The sequence below is a fragment of the Myotis lucifugus genome, unplaced genomic scaffold (assembly GCF_000147115.1).
Source record: "Myotis lucifugus unplaced genomic scaffold, Myoluc2.0 scaffold_191, whole genome shotgun sequence".
Lineage (NCBI taxonomy): Eukaryota > Metazoa > Chordata > Mammalia > Chiroptera > Vespertilionidae > Myotis > Myotis lucifugus.
The window spans coordinates 450215-467808 of record NW_005871239.1 but is presented as its reverse complement, the minus strand read 5'-3'; the positions used below and the strand labels follow the sequence as shown (position 1 = coordinate 467808).

At 47.3% G+C, this 17594-nt stretch overlaps 1 protein-coding gene across 1 annotated transcript in view; it reads left to right on the top strand.

Annotated features, from left to right (window-relative positions):
- The window catches only part of SAMD4A (sterile alpha motif domain containing 4A), a gene marked incomplete at its 3' end in the record, with an annotated part of 179553 nt that overhangs the window by 142160 nt on the left and 19799 nt on the right, over nucleotides 1–17594 (top strand). Inside the window, exons 4-6 of the mRNA XM_023760767.1 lie at nucleotides 6921–7030; nucleotides 9663–9749; nucleotides 16280–16613. Coding sequence (XP_023616535.1) covers nucleotides 6921–7030; nucleotides 9663–9749; nucleotides 16280–16613 — 531 coding nt within the window. The remainder of the gene's footprint in view (nucleotides 1–6920; nucleotides 7031–9662; nucleotides 9750–16279; nucleotides 16614–17594) is intronic.

Here is a 17594-nt window from a genome sequence, read left to right as displayed (position 1 = left end):
TTTTCATACTAGACATAGGACCCTCGCAGCAGGGTGGAGGATAAATGAGTGAGAAGGGGACGGGGGATTCTGAATTTGGAGGCTAACTGAAAGCTGGAAGAAATTTCAGTAATTGAGGAGGAAAAGGAAGATAGACCAAGGCAATTGGCAGGGAGAATGCAAAGGAGTGAGTTCACAGGATCTTGGTGACAGGAATGTACACTAATGGAGTGTCGACTGATGGAGCGGGAGGAATCTAGGATGATGCCCACGTTTCTGCCTGGGGCATCTGCGTAGCCCATGGTCTCATCTATAGCAAAGAGTATATAGGAGAAGAAAGAGTTTGGGGGGATAGTGTGGGGCAGGGTGAGTGTGGGAACCTGTAGAACATTCCAGTGGAGGTGAGCCAGCCAGGACCACAGTGGACCATGCTCTTTGCTGGCCCTCCCTTTTAAAGACCTCTGGCTTCTCTCCTCACCTGCACAGTTTAAACATTATGCTTATCTGTATTCAACTTCATTGGGGGACTTCATTCCAGATTTCTGGCTAGGGAAGCCCATAGCTTTGGGCCTAAGAGTGAGAGCTTCTCGTTGCAGTTGTCAGTGTGAGAGGGGTAGAGATGGGAGGTCTGTTTCTTTTGAGATGAGCTTCGGCCTCACCATTACAAATTCACTGGGTACACCTATGATGTGAGGTATTATGTTAGGGCAAAAATATAGAGGTCACTGAAACTGTCAGGTGGTTTGGGTTCAGACATGATAAAGGTCAAAAAGGAGCCGTGGCTCCAGTAACCTTGATAGAAACAGCAATTAAGAGTGGAGCAGACCAGTGACTATGGAAATATGCTCGATTTGCCTTTTCTAAGGAGGTTTTTTTTAGATGAAAATTATGTAAACATATTTTTCTCCATAGCGAAGGAAATATATTGCCTGTTCTGAAATAGCTGGTTCATGGTTTTGAGTTGTTTTCCTTTGAACCTCTGCCTTCCCCAGAATGAGATTAGAAAAAAATTATTGAGAATTATTAAGAAAAAGGAAACCGTCAGGAGCCTTTGTGAGAAGGCTGGGAACACAGCACGTCTGAGGGTCATAAAGGGGAGTGCGGAGAGGGAGTGTTAGAGCTCCACGCGTTGGGCTGGGACGCTTTTCAGCATGGCTGTCATGGAAACGAGTCACTATTTTCTGAATGTTGACTTTCTAGGCACTTGAATTCATGTAACTTAGAGGCCAGGATTTAGTAAATTTGCTTTACTTTCTCTATTCTCAAATGCCAAAATACGACCTGCACAGCTAGGTCTTAATGGGCCAGATTTATGCTAGCTCTTTCAGAAAGGCTGAGAAGCCTGATGCCTTTGAAAAACAAATCCCCAAGACTCTCCCACATTCTAAGGTCCTGAGACTTATAGGCCGCATTCCTGACCAAGTATGTGATGTGCTGTAAGGACTATGCAGGCACGCAGAGGGCAGCTTTTGACACGGAACCCAACTGCTATTTAATGATGCAAAGTAGGCTCTGTATAGAACCTATGAACATCATAGCTCATGGAAGCTGCGAGGAGAAATTTGGTCCCTCCTGTTTGTATCGAACCCTTGTAAGTGAGTATTTTGCCCCAAAGTAGGCCATCTCTGTGCCTTCCAAGTCCTACATGTGCTCCCCATGAGCATGGAGCCCCTCCCAGAGGCCACTGTGGACACGTTCCAGGGTCAAGGAGCATGCTTACAGCTCCACAGGGACCAGAAATCAAGGCGCCTTCTTTCCTTTGCTCAAAAGCTGGGACAGAATTGGGCTCCTCGTTCTGCTCTGGCCAAAAATACAGTCTTCAGTAATCCTGATGGTGTTGCCAGACTTTAGAAAGGAATGTTCTCAACACTGAAGAGCTGGGCCCTTCTTACCCCTCAGCTGGCGGCTTTCCTCTTCTCTCCCTCAAAGACCAAGGATGCTGTCATATCTTGGAAGAGAGTTGTCTGAGATGAGCCTGGCTCGCTAATGGGAATTTCTCTTCCATCTTCAGGTACCAGAACCACCACAGGTGAGGCCTCATCTGGAAAGCAAGGCTATTCATGTTCCTCTCTTCCAGGGATGCCTTACTCCCTGCCCTTCTCATTGCTTCCCATATTGGGCCTTTCAGCAATATCGATGCCATCATTCTCTCTTGTGGGGCCTCCTTGTTGGTGGGGCAACATGACCTGTTGACCTGACTGGTATTTGCAGCCATTCCCACAGCAGGCATTTGAGAAAAGCAGCCTGAGTTCTAACTGGATCCCAGCTTCTGGGTGAGCTGTTTTACACACCACAGAGCCTCTCTGTGGCTGAGTCATCCAAACTCTAAAAGGGAAATAGAAGTCAGCGTAATTGGAAACTTCATCCCGTTGGTAAAGATTAGCAGGTAAATGCAGAGCATATAAAAGATGGGTGTAGCATTATTATCAAAAATAGCCATGAGAAGATAGACTGCAGAAAGATCTAGCAGGAGCTTGACAGAGGATGGACACTGTGGTACAGGGGCCCAGTGTCTGCACATGGATGGTGCTGCTCTCTCCCAGAAACCACCTACCCTTTGGTCTTATCTTCTCAGTTTTCTTCATGGGCTTCTCTTCTCACACCTTCCCCTAAAAGTCTGGCACTCCCAGGGCTCCCCCCGCCACCCTCCTATTCTCACTTCATGCTCTTTCCCTAAGTAACCTCACCCATTTTCACAGCTAAAATAACCGCCATGTAGCCCTGACCAGTTTGGCTCAGTGGATAGAGCATCGGCCTGCGGACTCAAGGGTCCCAGGTTCGATTCCGGTCAAGGGCATGTACCTTGATTGCGGGCACATACCCCAGTGGGGAGTGTGCAGGAGGCAGCTGATCGATGTTTCTCTCTCATCGATGTTTCTAACTCTCTGTCCCTTTCCCTTCCTCTCTGTAAAAAATTAATAAAATATATTTAAAAAAATAAAATAACCGCCATATGCTACTGACAAGGAAATGGTTGTCTGACTCTGACCTCTCTTCAGAGATCTTGAGCAGCTGAACCACCTGCTGAACCAAAGGCAATGACACTCAACTGATCTAAAGTGGAGTTCACCATCTCTCTCTTCTCACCCCAAACCTGCTGCTCCCCTGAATTTTCTGCCTTTTCTGTATTTTCTATCTCCCCAAACCTGAATCAAAGAAACCATTCTGATTAGGCTCCTTTCTTTCTCTCTCTGACTCCCTGTTCTTCCCTTATCTTCACGGACTATCAGTTCACTTCCTTTCCTTTTCTGCCACTGCCCTCCCAAGCTATCTCCAAGGGCTTGGACTCATCTTCTGGACTTCATTCTCACAATCCTCCAGTCCAGCCTCTCCATTGACATCATCTTTCTAACATACTCATCTGACTAAGCCTCTACTGCTTGATTTCAGCAGCTTCTCATCACCCACAAGATGAAGTCTACCTTCTCTGTTTCAGAATTACAGATCTCAATCATCTGACCCCTGGCTATTTGCCCTGCCTTGTGTCTAGCCATTCTCTATCATTCACCCAAGCATTTGCTTGACCCCAAAGGCTCTCTTAGACATGCGCTTTATTTATATACTGTTCTGACTTCCTGTGATGGCTTCCTCAATACGGTCTGCCCAGTGATTCCAGTTTTATTGCTACTGTGAAGCTATCCCTCACTCCCCAAGCCAAGTTCTGTGCCCCCTAGAACTTTGAGTAGACTTAGCATTTGTTCTGCAACTATTATAATTTTGTTTTTCCAGATTAAAAGTTTCTTGATGGCAAGGACATGTTTTCTTCACAGAGCTTGGCCTCCATAGCAGTCATTCAATAAATGTAGAGTGAGCAAATATCAGGATGCCCACACCTGGCAAGGAAGTCATCCCAGCACATAGCAAAACATCTTTCTCTCTCACACTGCATAAGAGAGTGACTTTCTAGTCTGGGACCTCCACTGGGGTGTCCATCAGAAGCAGCCCAGATGAAGCTTAAACGGCGCTGTGCCAGCCAGAAATGGGAGCCCAGGAGGCATGCACGCCTTCAATCACACATCAGCTCCTCCAGGAAATAGCCCTGCTTCTCCCCACTTCTCTGTGTCTACCAGCCATAGCCCCAGCTTTGCAGAATGAAAAAGGAAGGTCTGAGGTTATGCTAGGTGGTTCTTAGCTTTGCATCCAACCATGTAGCATCTGGACCACGAGCAAGGACCTGAGCTTTTAGTTAGAATTCATTTCTGACCATCATCTTACAGAATCTAGCATCCAAGTAGTGGAATGAATTCCTGGCTTGGGAGGAGTCAAATAGGGAGGGCACTCAGTTCTCTGGTTTGTTTCCCCTTTAATGGTGTTTTGTTTTAATCCTTGGCAAAGGAAAGTGCCTCGCCGCCAACCGGCGAATGAAGGTTAGTAGGCTATGTTCTTGAGAACTGGGATTTCCTCTTCTTTGTTCATCAGGTCACATTGCAGGAAGGGAGAGCTGTTTAAGCGCCCAACACTGAGCGAGGCACTGAGGTGCTTGCTGCACAAGCAGAGTCACATGTACCTGCTCCAGAGACTAGAGCCAAGAAGAGCTTACACTTCCCACAAACATATCCAGAAATAAGGCTTCAGCAAGGCCTACTTCTCCATGCTCCGAAGTTGTGTAGGAACCTTTTCTAGAAAAAGAGCTCCCAGTGACCTGCATTTTGACAATATGAGTGAGGCAGGCTCCTTCTTTCCTCTAACCAAGGGGATTCTGGCTGTCAAATACTTTTATGGACAGGAACTAGGTCTGATTAAACTGAGACTTGCCAAGACTTGTACCCCACTCTCCCCGACTCAAAACACTATATTGTCACCTTGGCTTATAAGGCACCCAGTTTAAAAAATAATAATCATAAAGCACCCAGTGTTCAACATGATTTAGTAGCTCAGGATTCTGTTTGTTTAATCATAAGTGGATTTTGCATGATTAAGTTATAGGGCACCCAGTGAAAATTTGGCCCGGGAAGTTGCTCCATATTCTTTTGTGATGAATTGTGCCCACATGTGGCATAGGGTTACCCAGACTCCTTTAAGTCATGATCATTGAGTTTTCTAAGTAGCAACTTGGGGCTTTTCAATGATGTAAGTAGCAAACATGAACCCTGGTGACAAAGCGGTGACATGTCATTGGCCTAAAAGCTGGTGCTGTAGCTATTTGCCGCTCACTCTGCAGAACTATGAGCATTGTTTTAACTGCAACAAAAACACGGTGAAAATAAAATCTGATAAAATAGCTCCAGGATGTCACAGGAGGAAAAGCACCTTCTGGGCTGGCAGGTCCTGGACTCTTGATCCAGTCGCAGTTTGAGTTGAGGAGGATGTAAGGGGTTGGTACTATGTGCCTGAGGAAGACCTGTCTGTTTGTGGTTAATGATGATCCCAAGGGGGCTCCATTTGTCACAGTAGAATGAAGGGCTCCAAGCACAGAATCAAGTGATTTCTTGCCTGAGATGGCTGAATCTGTTCTTAAAATGCCATTGGATACCCAATTCTATTTCTCCAGAAATTCTCCATCTTTGGCCTTCCCGTTACTGCAAATCAAAAGGTAACCTCACCAGACTACCCTCCCCTCCTATATCTTTGAGTTTCAGGAGGTCATCCTATACCCTCATTCCCTAAGCCTAGGTTTGGTTCACCTAGGAGGCAGGGCCGATTTCAGAGTAGGACAGGCAGGCCTCTTTAATCAACCCCAGTTATCTGCTTTAAACATTGAAAAATTGGAAAGTTTCCACTTACTTTGGAGTTTTTGTGGTCTCTGTCAGTGCCTCAGAATAAAGCACTTAGCAATAGACAGTGTCTTGCGATCAACATGGTTAGGAATGGCTAGTACTTTGTAGAAAGCCTGAATAACTTTTACCAGTGCTTCCGCATTTCAGAGTACTTTGCAATCACTGTTTACTCAGCCCTCTCACTGATAGGCTGTTTGGTCCTCATTTTACAGGAAGTTGATACAATGTAGGAAAAGCTGGGGTTCAGGAGACCTGGTCCTCTTCCCATTTCACCATACTCTGTGATCTAGAATTAATGACTTAATTTTGCCATCTGTCTGAGTTAGGGGTGGGAGAAGATGATTCTAGAGACTTCTCAATTTTTTCTGGTTGTAGCAAGGTACTAATTCTCCTGTGGATTTTCAATAGTTACTATTTAATTTTCCTAATTCTAGAATCCCGAAGTTGGGGCTTAATTTGGATGTGTTTTGGAATTTCCATTATCCTATGATCTGGCCAATCTTGGGACCTTTCAAATCCTGATATATAAGTGGTTGACATTCAAGGAAAATGTCAGAGACATCCAGATGCATCCCATAGCTTGGAGAAATGCTTTTCCCACGGGAATATAGGAAGGAAGGATAGTGATCAGGCTAAGAATGAAAACAACTCCATCCATGGTGGTGATGGGGTGTCTTAGCTGCCTGGTTTTCCTCTCATTGGAGAAGCGGAAGAAACAGTATGTGGACATCTGCACTGAACTTAAAAAGATATTATCTTGAGGATGAAGACTCATCAAATGTAGTTTTAACATTTTAAGTCAGTTCTTTCCAAATCAGTAATGAAGTAGTCCGGCTAAAGCAGTTGCCAGTTTTTGGGTCATGAACCCTTTTTGGAAATCTTACAGAAACTATGGATGTTTCTCTGCCAGAAAAACTACCCACATATTCACAAATTGGGATATACTTTTAGGGAGCTCCTATATGCCCTGAAGCCCATGGACCCCAAGTTAGCAATCCCCTGATCTAAAGTGGTGAGTCAGCAGGGCTAGACCGAGAAGGTCAGGGCTAGACCCAGACTTCTAAGCCCATAATTTGCTGCCAAAATTAAACTAGTAACAAAAGTTTTTTTTTCTTTTTTCCCTCTGACCATCACCCTCTTCTTTTTCTATCCCCACACCTTTTGTCATCTCTTCTCGTGCCCTCTCAATGTCTCTCCCCACCTCTTGCGCATCTTGCACCGCAGATGTTCCAGCCTGGTTAAAAAGCCTCCGCCTTCACAAGTACGCTGCGCTGTTCTCCCAGATGACCTACGAGGAGATGATGGCCCTCACCGAGTGCCAGCTGGAGGCTCAGGTACGTGCTCCAGGGACCGTCCCCTGAGAAGGTGCCCTGGGTGGAACTCGAAGTTCAAGTCCAAGACAGATCTTATTTGGACCCATTCCTATACCTTCCCGGTAGCTGTCTTCTTTGAGGAATTGCCAGGTTCTGGCCAGGGTTGCATGGTGAGTAAGGCAAGGGTCTTGCCTTCAGGGTCCAGTAGGAAATGGAAGACAAGCAGATAACCACAGGGCAAATGAGGGCAAGATAGAGTATCCTGAAAAAGGTATAACCTAGGTACGCTCACCAAGTTCAAGGGTGCTAGGGAGGAATCGGTGGCATCTCCTAGAAGTGGAACATTTGACCAAGGTCTCAAAAGAACCTGTGTCCTGCTTATGCTTTCCTTTCCTCCTTCCCTCTGTCCAACCAGGGTGTGTTCGGGGAATGATAGAACGGTTGGTTGTCTGTTGCCCGGTCTGATTACAAATCAACTAAGTTCTAGTAGTTACTGAGCAGAAGCACCAGCTCACGCCTCAACACTTGTACAAAAGCATGTTCTGACTGGTCTTAGCTGAGATTGGAGTAAGCTGCACAATATTTTTTCCCTCTAACCACCTTCAATAACGCAGGACAGTTATTGAGATGGGATTCCCTCAGGTCTCAGATTTCATTTCCCTTCTGCGTACCACAAAGGAACAAAGCTCCTCCTTCCTTCTAAGGCGTCTTTCTCCAAGTGCGGTTGCCAAAGGCCAGGCCAGTCAACAGAACCCCTGAAACTAAGCATGTTTCCTACCACGCTGTGCTCGAGTAAATAGATCTGACTGATGTCTTTGTTTCCCTTGTTTAAAATGCTATTTGCATGTTTTAAATTGACCTCGGTTTCCTTTGAGCAGTGACTTAAAAGAATTAATGGTCTGAACAGGCTAATAGTATTTCCCCTGCAGGAAGAGGAGATTGTGCCATTTGGGGCATAGCTGGTCTGAACACATACCTCCCAGCAGATCGCTGGACTCCCGGTACACATCCAGTTCCCTCAGTTAACCTCTGCTGGCCTGGCTGGATACCAATATTGAGATGCAAGACAAAACCCAAAGTCACTGCACATTCTCTGAGAATGAAAGGCACTCGTTTCAACTTCCTAACGCCTCTCCCTCTGCTTTTTCATCTCGGTTGCTCCTTGAGATCCCAGGAATTGATGAGAACTGCTTCTAAGAGCATTTTTTGTCTTTGGGTCATAGTTGAGAAAAAAATCTAAGTCATCAAAGTTGTTTGACTTCAGGAAAAACAAAACAAGAAATAATTGATGCAGAGGGCAATGCCAGAGGCCAGCACAAACTTTTCAGAGTGATTTCATTCGCTCTAACCCAAAGTCAAGGCTAAACAGAAATATGTCCTCGGTGCTTCATCTTGAGAATGAGTTCAGTTGTCAGTTGACAACTTAATTTTCCTAAGTAAAGGAGATGTCGCTGGGGTTGCCATCTTTTCCTTTTTTAAGAGGAATGCTATGAAGAGTTGTAAGAAGTTTGTATTAGAGACCTCATTTCAGAAAGAACCTCCTATTTGGGAATTTGCAGTATGCGTAGTTAACAAGTGTTAAACTAAACCCTTCGGCTCATCATTGCTGCACAATTAAGAAGATAAGATCCACCACCCTGTGAATCCTAATCATTTACCTGAAGTGAGGACTGAATTGTAGGTTTAAGTCTCCTGACAAAAACTGCCTTGTTGTGACACCAGGTGAGACCTGTACTGGACTTCACATCTTCTCGAGATAAGAAGCATAGGAAAGATTTGAGGAAGCCATGAGTATCTCTATGGGGTTGAAACTCCAGGGAACCTGGGGGGTGGGGGGGAGCCTGGAAAAGAGAAGTGTGTGACTTAAAAATGATCTATAAAGATGCCCTGGCTGGTTTTGCTCAGTGGGTAGAGCGTCGGTTTGTGGACTGAAGGGTCCTGGGTTCGATTCTGGTCAAGGGCATGTACCTCGGTTGCAGGCTTCATCCCCAGCCTTAGTCAGGGCACATACGGGAGACAAACAATTGTTGTGTCTCTCTCATATTGATGTTTCTCTCTCTCTATCTCTCCCCTTCCCTTCCACTCTCTCTAAAATTCAATGGAAAAAATACCCTCAGGTGAGGATTAACAAAAAACAAACAAGCAGCCCTAGCTGGTTTGTCTCAGTGGATAGAGCATCAGCCTGCGGACTGAAGGATTCTGGGTTTGATTCCAGTCAAGGGCACATGCCCAGGTTGTGGGCTGGATCCCCAGTAGAGGGCGTGCAGGAGGTAGCCGATCAATGATTCTCTCGCATCATTGATGTTTCAATCTCTCTCTCCCTCTCTGAAATCAATAAAAATATATTTAAAAAACAAACAAAGAAGACTGTGAAGGAATTCCATGCGGGGTGGGGTAATTGGCTATTCCAGCTCTCTCTCCCTCTCCTGAAGGTTACAGCAAAAGACACAGACTCAGGTGGAGCCAGATGGAGTTAGACTACTAAGCAAGAAGAGGTTTCTAGCAATAGGTGCTAACGGGAGAGACAAGTAGAGATTTACTAGTCTGCAAACCTGTAGAAACAAAGCAAACAGTAAAGTACTAAATAGCCTCCCAGTCTCTAAGCTAATTCTTAAAAATGTTTTTTTTTAATATAACTTTAATTCAATTGCAGAATGTTACCAAAGGTGCAAGGCACAAAATTGTCATCAGTATTCAGAAGCTCAAAGAAAGACAAAACCTCCTGAAGTCTTTGGAAAGGGTAAGTTATTCCCGGCCGAGAGGACGTTCCCACCTTCATCACGGGGAAATGGACCCGGGACTTTCCTCAGTTGGAAAGTGTCACTGGCAGACCCGATAGAGTGTGTCATGCTGTTTCCTTATCAAAGTTAGGGAAAATGGCATGATTTTGAAGCGAAGCCTCCTGGCTATTCATGCTTCCATGTAACCTGACTACTGAAATGCACTTGTTCCCGGGGCCCAGGCAGCCTGTAACTGGCCATTCCAGGCACAGAGGAAGTGCTGTCAGATGAATTCTCTGTGTACATTCACCTCTGCCTTTTGTGCATGTGGAGAGATTAGAGAAGGGTTCAACGCACAATCAGAGGCTGAAATCCTGACAAAACAGTGTAGAGAGTGTGCAGATCTGCCTCATGCCTGCTCCCCACCACCCAGGGAAGGACCTGGGTTTGAGGAAAGCTGCCCCAGAGGGGCCAACACCAACAGGTGTGCCCCAGGTCCCACTAGAGAGGGGATCAAAGTCACTTGGCAGACGGCAGCGCTGGCTCTCCAGAGAGTAATTTCACACTTTCACTGAACAACAGAATAGGTCCTCATGACTCGGATAGGAACCATCTCAAAAATGCCAAATGCTGAAAAAGAGTTTATTCCAGTGTTAAAAGCAGTTATCAGCTGCTACTGTCCCTCTGTGTTTGCTGTCTAAACACATTCTCGTCCTATCTTTGTATCCAGACATCACTCTGGAAACGATGTCATTTTTAGGACTTGGTGACTTTATGATTTCATCTAAGGGCCAGAGGAGAGCAGGCCTGGTTCCACACACATGAGCCGTCTGCTCTGCCCCGGAGTCGCTATTCCATGCACTACTGTTGGGTGGCGGTGGGAGTTCAGTAGTTACTGCTGCCTGCAGAGCTCCAGTGGTAACCTCGTTAGCTATCTCCCAGGCGCCTTTGGAAGGGAGCAAAGTAGAGGTAGGTAGGGCTAAAGTGAGGTTTGTGAGCAATTACACATTTTAATGCAATGGGAGGTGTGTTTTCTTGACTTAGTCACAAAATGTGTGTATACTTTTACATGCCGTCTATAGTTATAGTTAATGCATAGCCCACACCATAGAAGGTAAGGTATATTTATAGAATATGCACGTATGCTTTCTAAGGAAGGTTGCTTTTAAAGCCTCTGGATGGACACACAGAGACTACTCACATGCACATCCAGGCCCGTTCACAATTAGCTCATCACGGATGACGGTGACCTGTGCAACTGACCTTGAGGTTATTGCTGCTGTTCAAACTTCTACGCTAACTGCTTTACTAAGCAGCTTGTCCACCAGAGTGATTGTTGCCATTTTTAACACAAGAAACCGTTCTCTTTTGGGAAGCATTGAAAAGGCCAGTTTGGGCCTTATCTGTTAGGAAGCACAGAGAACATTTTGCGTAGGGATTGCATTGCTAAGTGTTACGGTGAAAGAGTGATGTACCCCCCTTGTTCCTGGAGCATCCCTCAGGAGCTCATTCCTGTCCCGTCCCTGAGGAAACACACACGGAGACAGAGAGGTGGAACTGCTGTGAGCTGTGCTCCCTGTGGCCTGGGGCCGAATCAGTGTGTGGAAGCCCCAGGGCAGCCAGGTAGCCCGTGCGGCCCTGACATGCCCCTGACTTCCCATCTAACCTTTGATACGTCAGTGATGTTTTCTGCATCGCAGACTTCACACCTAGAATAATATTGACTCTGCAAAATGACTCTCCACTGGAATGGGAATGTCGAAAAGATGACAGGTGTGATATGGAGTCTGAGGGCAGCTACTGGGCAGGAGGAGAGCAATGCAGAGTTTGTCTGGGTTGACTTCGGTGACGAGGAAAGCTTGTGGGTCAGACCATCATGTTGAGCTTGCTTCAGAACATCCATGTTCAGCCACCTGCTTGTCTGTCCCCTCAGGAGCTCGTGGCCTGGGGGTGGAGTGGAACCCCAAGTCGGCATCCACCAAGGACAGCCCCTGGCTCTGTTCTCTCTTCCCTGGGACCTGGGTCTCTCCTGCTCTTCAAGGGCCGTATCGTCCATAACCTATTGCCACTTGGGCCACCAGGACACCCTGAAACCAGCCATTTCTCTGGCCTTCCAGGCATCCTCAGCTGATAATGCTGTTGGAAATGCTGTCCCATGACCTGGCCTCCCACAGCATTCTTACCTCACAGAGAACCTGGGGATTTCTAAGGAGATCGTGGGACCCCGCCCATGGCTAGTTCACAATCAGTAGTCACTGCAGATGAGCTCTGTGTCCGAGCCGTTCCACTCAGTTACTGAACACTTACTCAGCATCTGCCTTGGACTAGATTCACCCCGGCCACTGGAGGCGAATCCTGAGTAATACGCAGTTCCGGCCTTGGGGGCTCCACGCATAGCCAGTGCTCTCACACTCTAGTGTGATCGGGGGCGTCATCCCTGAGGCGGGTGGGGACGTCTTCCTGGACTGAACACGCCTCTCTGCAGGGTGAGGAGAGGAACCTGAAAGGGGCCAGTGCTGGCTGGGAGGCACATTAGGAGCCTACAGCCAGTCTCCGGGGGCCCTTGAACCACGGCAGGGATCAGGGGGTGAAGGGTCAGAGCCATTTAGCAGGAGTCCAAGCATTGGTAGGGGGGCTTGGACCTGGATGCCATGCCATTTGGGACAAAAAAACATAGGAGGGTTCCCAGTGTGGGGAAATGGAGCTCAGTTTGACGGATCGAGTCTGAGGTGCCTGTGGAATAGCAAGGCAGAAAGGCAGGTCCGTGGCCAGAAGAACAGTCTAGAGTCCTCAAGGGTTTGAAAGACTCAGTTGTGGGTCATCTGTGTATAAATGGTAGTTGATACCCTCAAAAGTGTGTTGAGTGTTAAGAGCTGAAGACAGGCCCTGAGAAGTCACAGGAGGTTTGGAGGAACCAGACACTGGCTGAGCCTGCCCCGAGGGTCAGAGAGAGAGTCTGAAGGAGGGAGTCTCATCGGGCACCATGAATGTGTCACATATGATGAGGTTATATAGAATTGCATATAATTGGTTATCAGGAGGTCACCCATAGCCAAGATGAGAAGGGTTTCAAGGAGTTGGGAAGAGACCAAAGCGAAACCCATGAACTGGGGAGTGAAGGTGGGTGATGAGGCTCTGGGGTAAGGACATGTAGACTTCTCAAGATATTTGGTGGAAAAGGGAAAAGATTAGAATGGTCATTGAGGCAGATTTTTTTTAACATTTATCTTTAATAATGAAATGTTTATTCATCATCCTTTTCAGCTGACTCCCAAACTGTGAAGCTCAATCAGACATACTCTGAGCCTGGGACCCTGGGATGGAGAAAGGAGATACACACACACACACATACACACACACACACACACACACACACCTACACCTCTTCCATGTTCTCACAACCCCCTGCCCTGGCAGTATACTCACACCGTATGGGTCCCAGCAACTGTAAGCTTCTTAGGTCAAGGATTCAGCCATATTTGTTTCTAGATCCCCTATACCTAACAGTGCCTGACTCCAGGTAGGGCTCAGCTGATGTTGGGTGAATGAAAAGGAGAGAGGATGGATTTAAGTAGATGCAGGAGTTCTGTTTATGGTATGAAAGTCCAGTTCTTCTCATAGAAAGACAAGGATGGAGCCACGGACAGTTGCGTACGTGTCAGGGACACTGGCTGCTGAAGCTCTCTGCCATATGATTTGCATCTCATTGCTGTTCAATGCCCTGGGAAAGGTTTGTGCCGTCTTCCTCAAAGACCTAAAAGAGCCAGGCCAGGAAGGCTGGGACGGTCTGAAAATAGCTTTCTTCCAGCTGGTCCACCTTCCAGCTGGTGGCCGTGCCATGGTGGACCAGCCTTCCTATTACCTGTTCCCATGTGAGCCCTCAGTTCTCATGTGAGCCCTGCGTGTGAACACGCAGCTTCATTTTTGCCTTTTTGTTTATAATACAGGATTCCAATTATGGCATGAGGATCAATAGAGACTTGGGTTGAATTCCTGTTTTTGTCAACATGGAGAATTAATCCCAACAGCTAGTTGAGGGCACTGGATTGAGTCCCATTTGGGCGGTTTCCTATTTCCTGCTCCACTTGGGCACTCCGTGTTGAGTTCGGGAATTCATTTTGAGGAGTCAGCATGTGATCTGATGGTCTTGGTGCCACACCGTGGAAGCTGATGGTTAAGCGTTATCTTTGAGTCAGCGGCTTGAAGTCTGTGGGGGAAACCAAACCAAACCCTGCGTGATTCCTGTAAATTATATTTCCCGAAAGTGTCCAACATTATTCATTATGTGTATAGTTTCCCTTTTGGTGTGGTTGTCTCCAATAGAATAAGATAAGATTTGAACTTGGGGCAAGTATATGTTTCCTATTTGAAGGAGTTCAGCTCTTAGCATAACCCATAATCTCCTTCCCCGTCATTGAGTAACTACAGAGACCTTCTTGCCACATGATGAGAGCAAACGAAGGTCTGGTGGCAGTTGATGATGTCACAGGCCTGCATTTGCTCGCCTCCGTGGTAGGTGCCATGTGGGATGGCACGACAAGATGCATGCGATGCCCTTCTGCTTTCATGGGAAGCCTCACTACTTTTCTGTCCTGCCCCTTCCTCACCTCTGTCAGGAGCTGGACAAGGAGGCCAGAACCCAGGTGCTGGTTGAGTGGTTGGCAGGAACTGGAGGACCTAGAGGCAGGAGTCCAGTTGACACATAGTTGGGTCAGAGGGGCAGCAAGTGCTCTCCTGGCATGGGTCAGCTAGCTCTCCTCCATGTGCCTTGCCCCGAACCAGATTACCAAGTCCAAAGTCAAAGAACCAGTCACGTGACAGGATCAGATTCTGGGAAAAGGCTGGTTCAGTCTGGGCAGCAGGAAAACTGGGAGTGATCAGGAGCACCCCAACTCACACATCAGGCTTGCCAGCACAGGCTGCGGCTGGTCTCGCCATGGCCATATCCACCAGGTGTTAAAGAAAAATGGACTCTTTCCCCTAAAGAAGGCCGGACAGTGGTCCTGGCCAGGACTGAGACAATTCTGGTGGCTACTTAGCATTTCCCTTCCCTCAGGAACCTCGGGTGCCAACTAGGCGAAGGCACAATTCAGGCTCTGCTCCCAACTCCCTGAACAAAGCGTGTTCCCGCCAATGACAGAGCAGGGCGATTGGTGTTTTGCTGCCCAGAATTGGAACACATCTGTCCAGGGCTGCCGTCCTCAGGTCTCCTCTTACTAACTGATTGATTAGAAAGTCAGGGTGCAGAAATGATCACATTCCATATCCTTGTGTTCCGTGACATCATCAAGCAATTTTTCTTGGCAAGAGAGGATCCCAGGAATGGATTGGTACTCGTGCTTTTAAAATTGTCCTTGCTATTCTGGGCTCTCGGAAGATTAAATCTTCATTAGTAATCAGGGCACTGCTTGTCAGTGTCCTTCCGGGATCCCAGGGCATAAGCACTGGGCAGCGCTGGGGCAGAGGCTGGGCCCACCCACTATGCCAGGGAAGAGCCCTGCCCGGACCTCCAGCCACGAGTGTCTGAGCCTGTTCGGCACCTCTGGGAGCACTTGGCACCTGGGTAAATGTCTGTCAGAATCAACTTCCATTCCTTTTCCTAATAAATAATCTCCAGTATATCAAACTGCATGTGCAGAAAGATCTAATTTATCAAGTCGTATATATATATATTATATGCAATTTTATACATTATACTACACATATATCTTACATGTCTTTCTCTCTCAAATGATCTTTATAAAACATGTTGTGCCCCTGCGACAAACCTTCCCTCATTTCCCATTCATTTAGAAGACATTCTTGCATCCCTGCCCCAGCCTGCAGGCCTCCACACTCAGCCCCCTGTGGCTCCTCGGAACTCATTTCCCACCCTCCTCCCCTCACCCACTCTGCTTCACGTGACACAAAAATAGACCTGCAGCTTTACACATATTAATATCATTACAACCACCTGATGAGGCAGGTACTATTGTTATCTTCATTTTATACACAGGGAAACAGGCTCAGAGAGGTTAAGTCATTTACCCAAGGTCACACAGCAGTGTCAGAATTTGAAACCCCACATCCATCCTAGAATCTGTGCTCTAAACCACTACCCTGTGTTTCCTGTATCATGGGCTGAATGAAGGTTCCTTCACTTAAAACCACTGATACACAAGACAGGAAGCCACCATATGACCCTGCCTCAAGCTTTGTTATACAGCTTCTGAAGTATGTGAGTGTAAGCTATAGAAGTGCATTTTCTAGAAAGGCCCTGAAGAAGCCAGGGAAGGAAATGGACCAAAATCATTTTAGGGATCATCTCTAGATAGCGAGGTTTTCAGGTGACGTACATTTTCCTCACTGTACATATCTGTTTATTCCAAGTTTCCTACCTGGGCTAATATTAGATAAAATGGAAATGGTTGCTTTTCCAATGAATGTATGATGAAGGGCCAATAGCAGTGCGTCCTGTCTGGGAAGAGCTCTGGGCAGGGCAGGGGAAGCATCGGAAGTGGGGCACCCCGTCCCTGACCCTAATGATGGTCTTCTCCCTCTGACCGTCTAGGACATCATCGAGGGGGGCAGCCTTCGCATCCCACTCCAGGAGCTGCACCAGATGATCCTGACTCCTATCAAGGCCTACAGCTCCCCGAGCGCCACCCCCGAGGCTCGCCGCCGGGAGCCCCAGGCCCCACACCCGGCTTCGCTCATGGGCCCCGAGAGCCAGAGCCCCGACTGCAAAGACAGTGCTGCGGCCCCGGGTGCCACAGCCACCACCTCAGCGGGCGCCAGCGGCGGGCTCCAGCCACACCATCTGAGCAGCTGTGACGGGGAGCTGGCTGTCGCCCCCCTGCCGGAGGGGGACCTCCCCGGGCAGTTCACGCGTGTCATGGGGAAAGGTAGGCCTGAATTCCCCCAATCTCCCTTCTCTTCTCTCAACACCACTAACCAGAACTACCAGTCCCCGAGGGGCTTCCCCTGGGGACTGGATCAACTGCCTGCCAAGGTCGATGTCATGAGCCCATTGTACAGATGAGGAAAGTGTGAGAGGTTGAGGAATTTGGATCTGAACTCAGATCTCTCAGATCTCTCTGACCTCCAAAGGTCCCTTCCTTAACCTTGTATCCTTCCTCTCCCACCCCAGACCAGGGCTGCTGGCCCTCCTGGCAGTCACTGGGCCTTGGACCCTCAGGCTGAAGCAGCGATTTCAACCTTTTCTTCGCAGGGCACACATTAATTACCAAAATTCTGCAGCACACCGAAAATATATGTTCTGCCTATATGACAAAAAATGGGTATAATTTCTGTCTGTTCATACTGGGCAGCTATTGTGTTGGCTGTTGTCATGAGTCAGCTGATCGATGTCTTAGGAGAAAGGAGGTCAGTGCCCCTGACAAAGTAGTCAGGTATTGCATGTTTTACAGATTCTCGCAGCACACCAGTGTGCCTCGGCGCACGTGTTGAAAATCATTGGGCTAAAGTCAGCCCTGACAACAGATCATGCCGTGTGTGTGTGTGTGTGTGTGTGTGTGTGTGTGTGTGTGTGTCTGGAGGGCAGGACAGAATTCACACGTGGTCCTTTGGGTAAGAGCACCCTTTCTACCTGGACTGCCTGTGGCTAAGCTCCTTGTACACATATCCTGGTCCAATGCCAGAATAATTTGTGCTTGATAAGTATGTCACAAGAAAACTTGATTATTTGAAAAATGTAGTGAATATCGGTACTTTACTTTCAGGAAGGGGAGATAATTTTTTTCTTCTTTATTGTCCAATATTTTAGACCATTTTAAAGAACAAAAGTTTTTACCAACAGATATGGACACTTGAGTCTTTTTAAAAATCATATATATCTTTTTGTTGATTTCTAAGAGGAAGGGAGA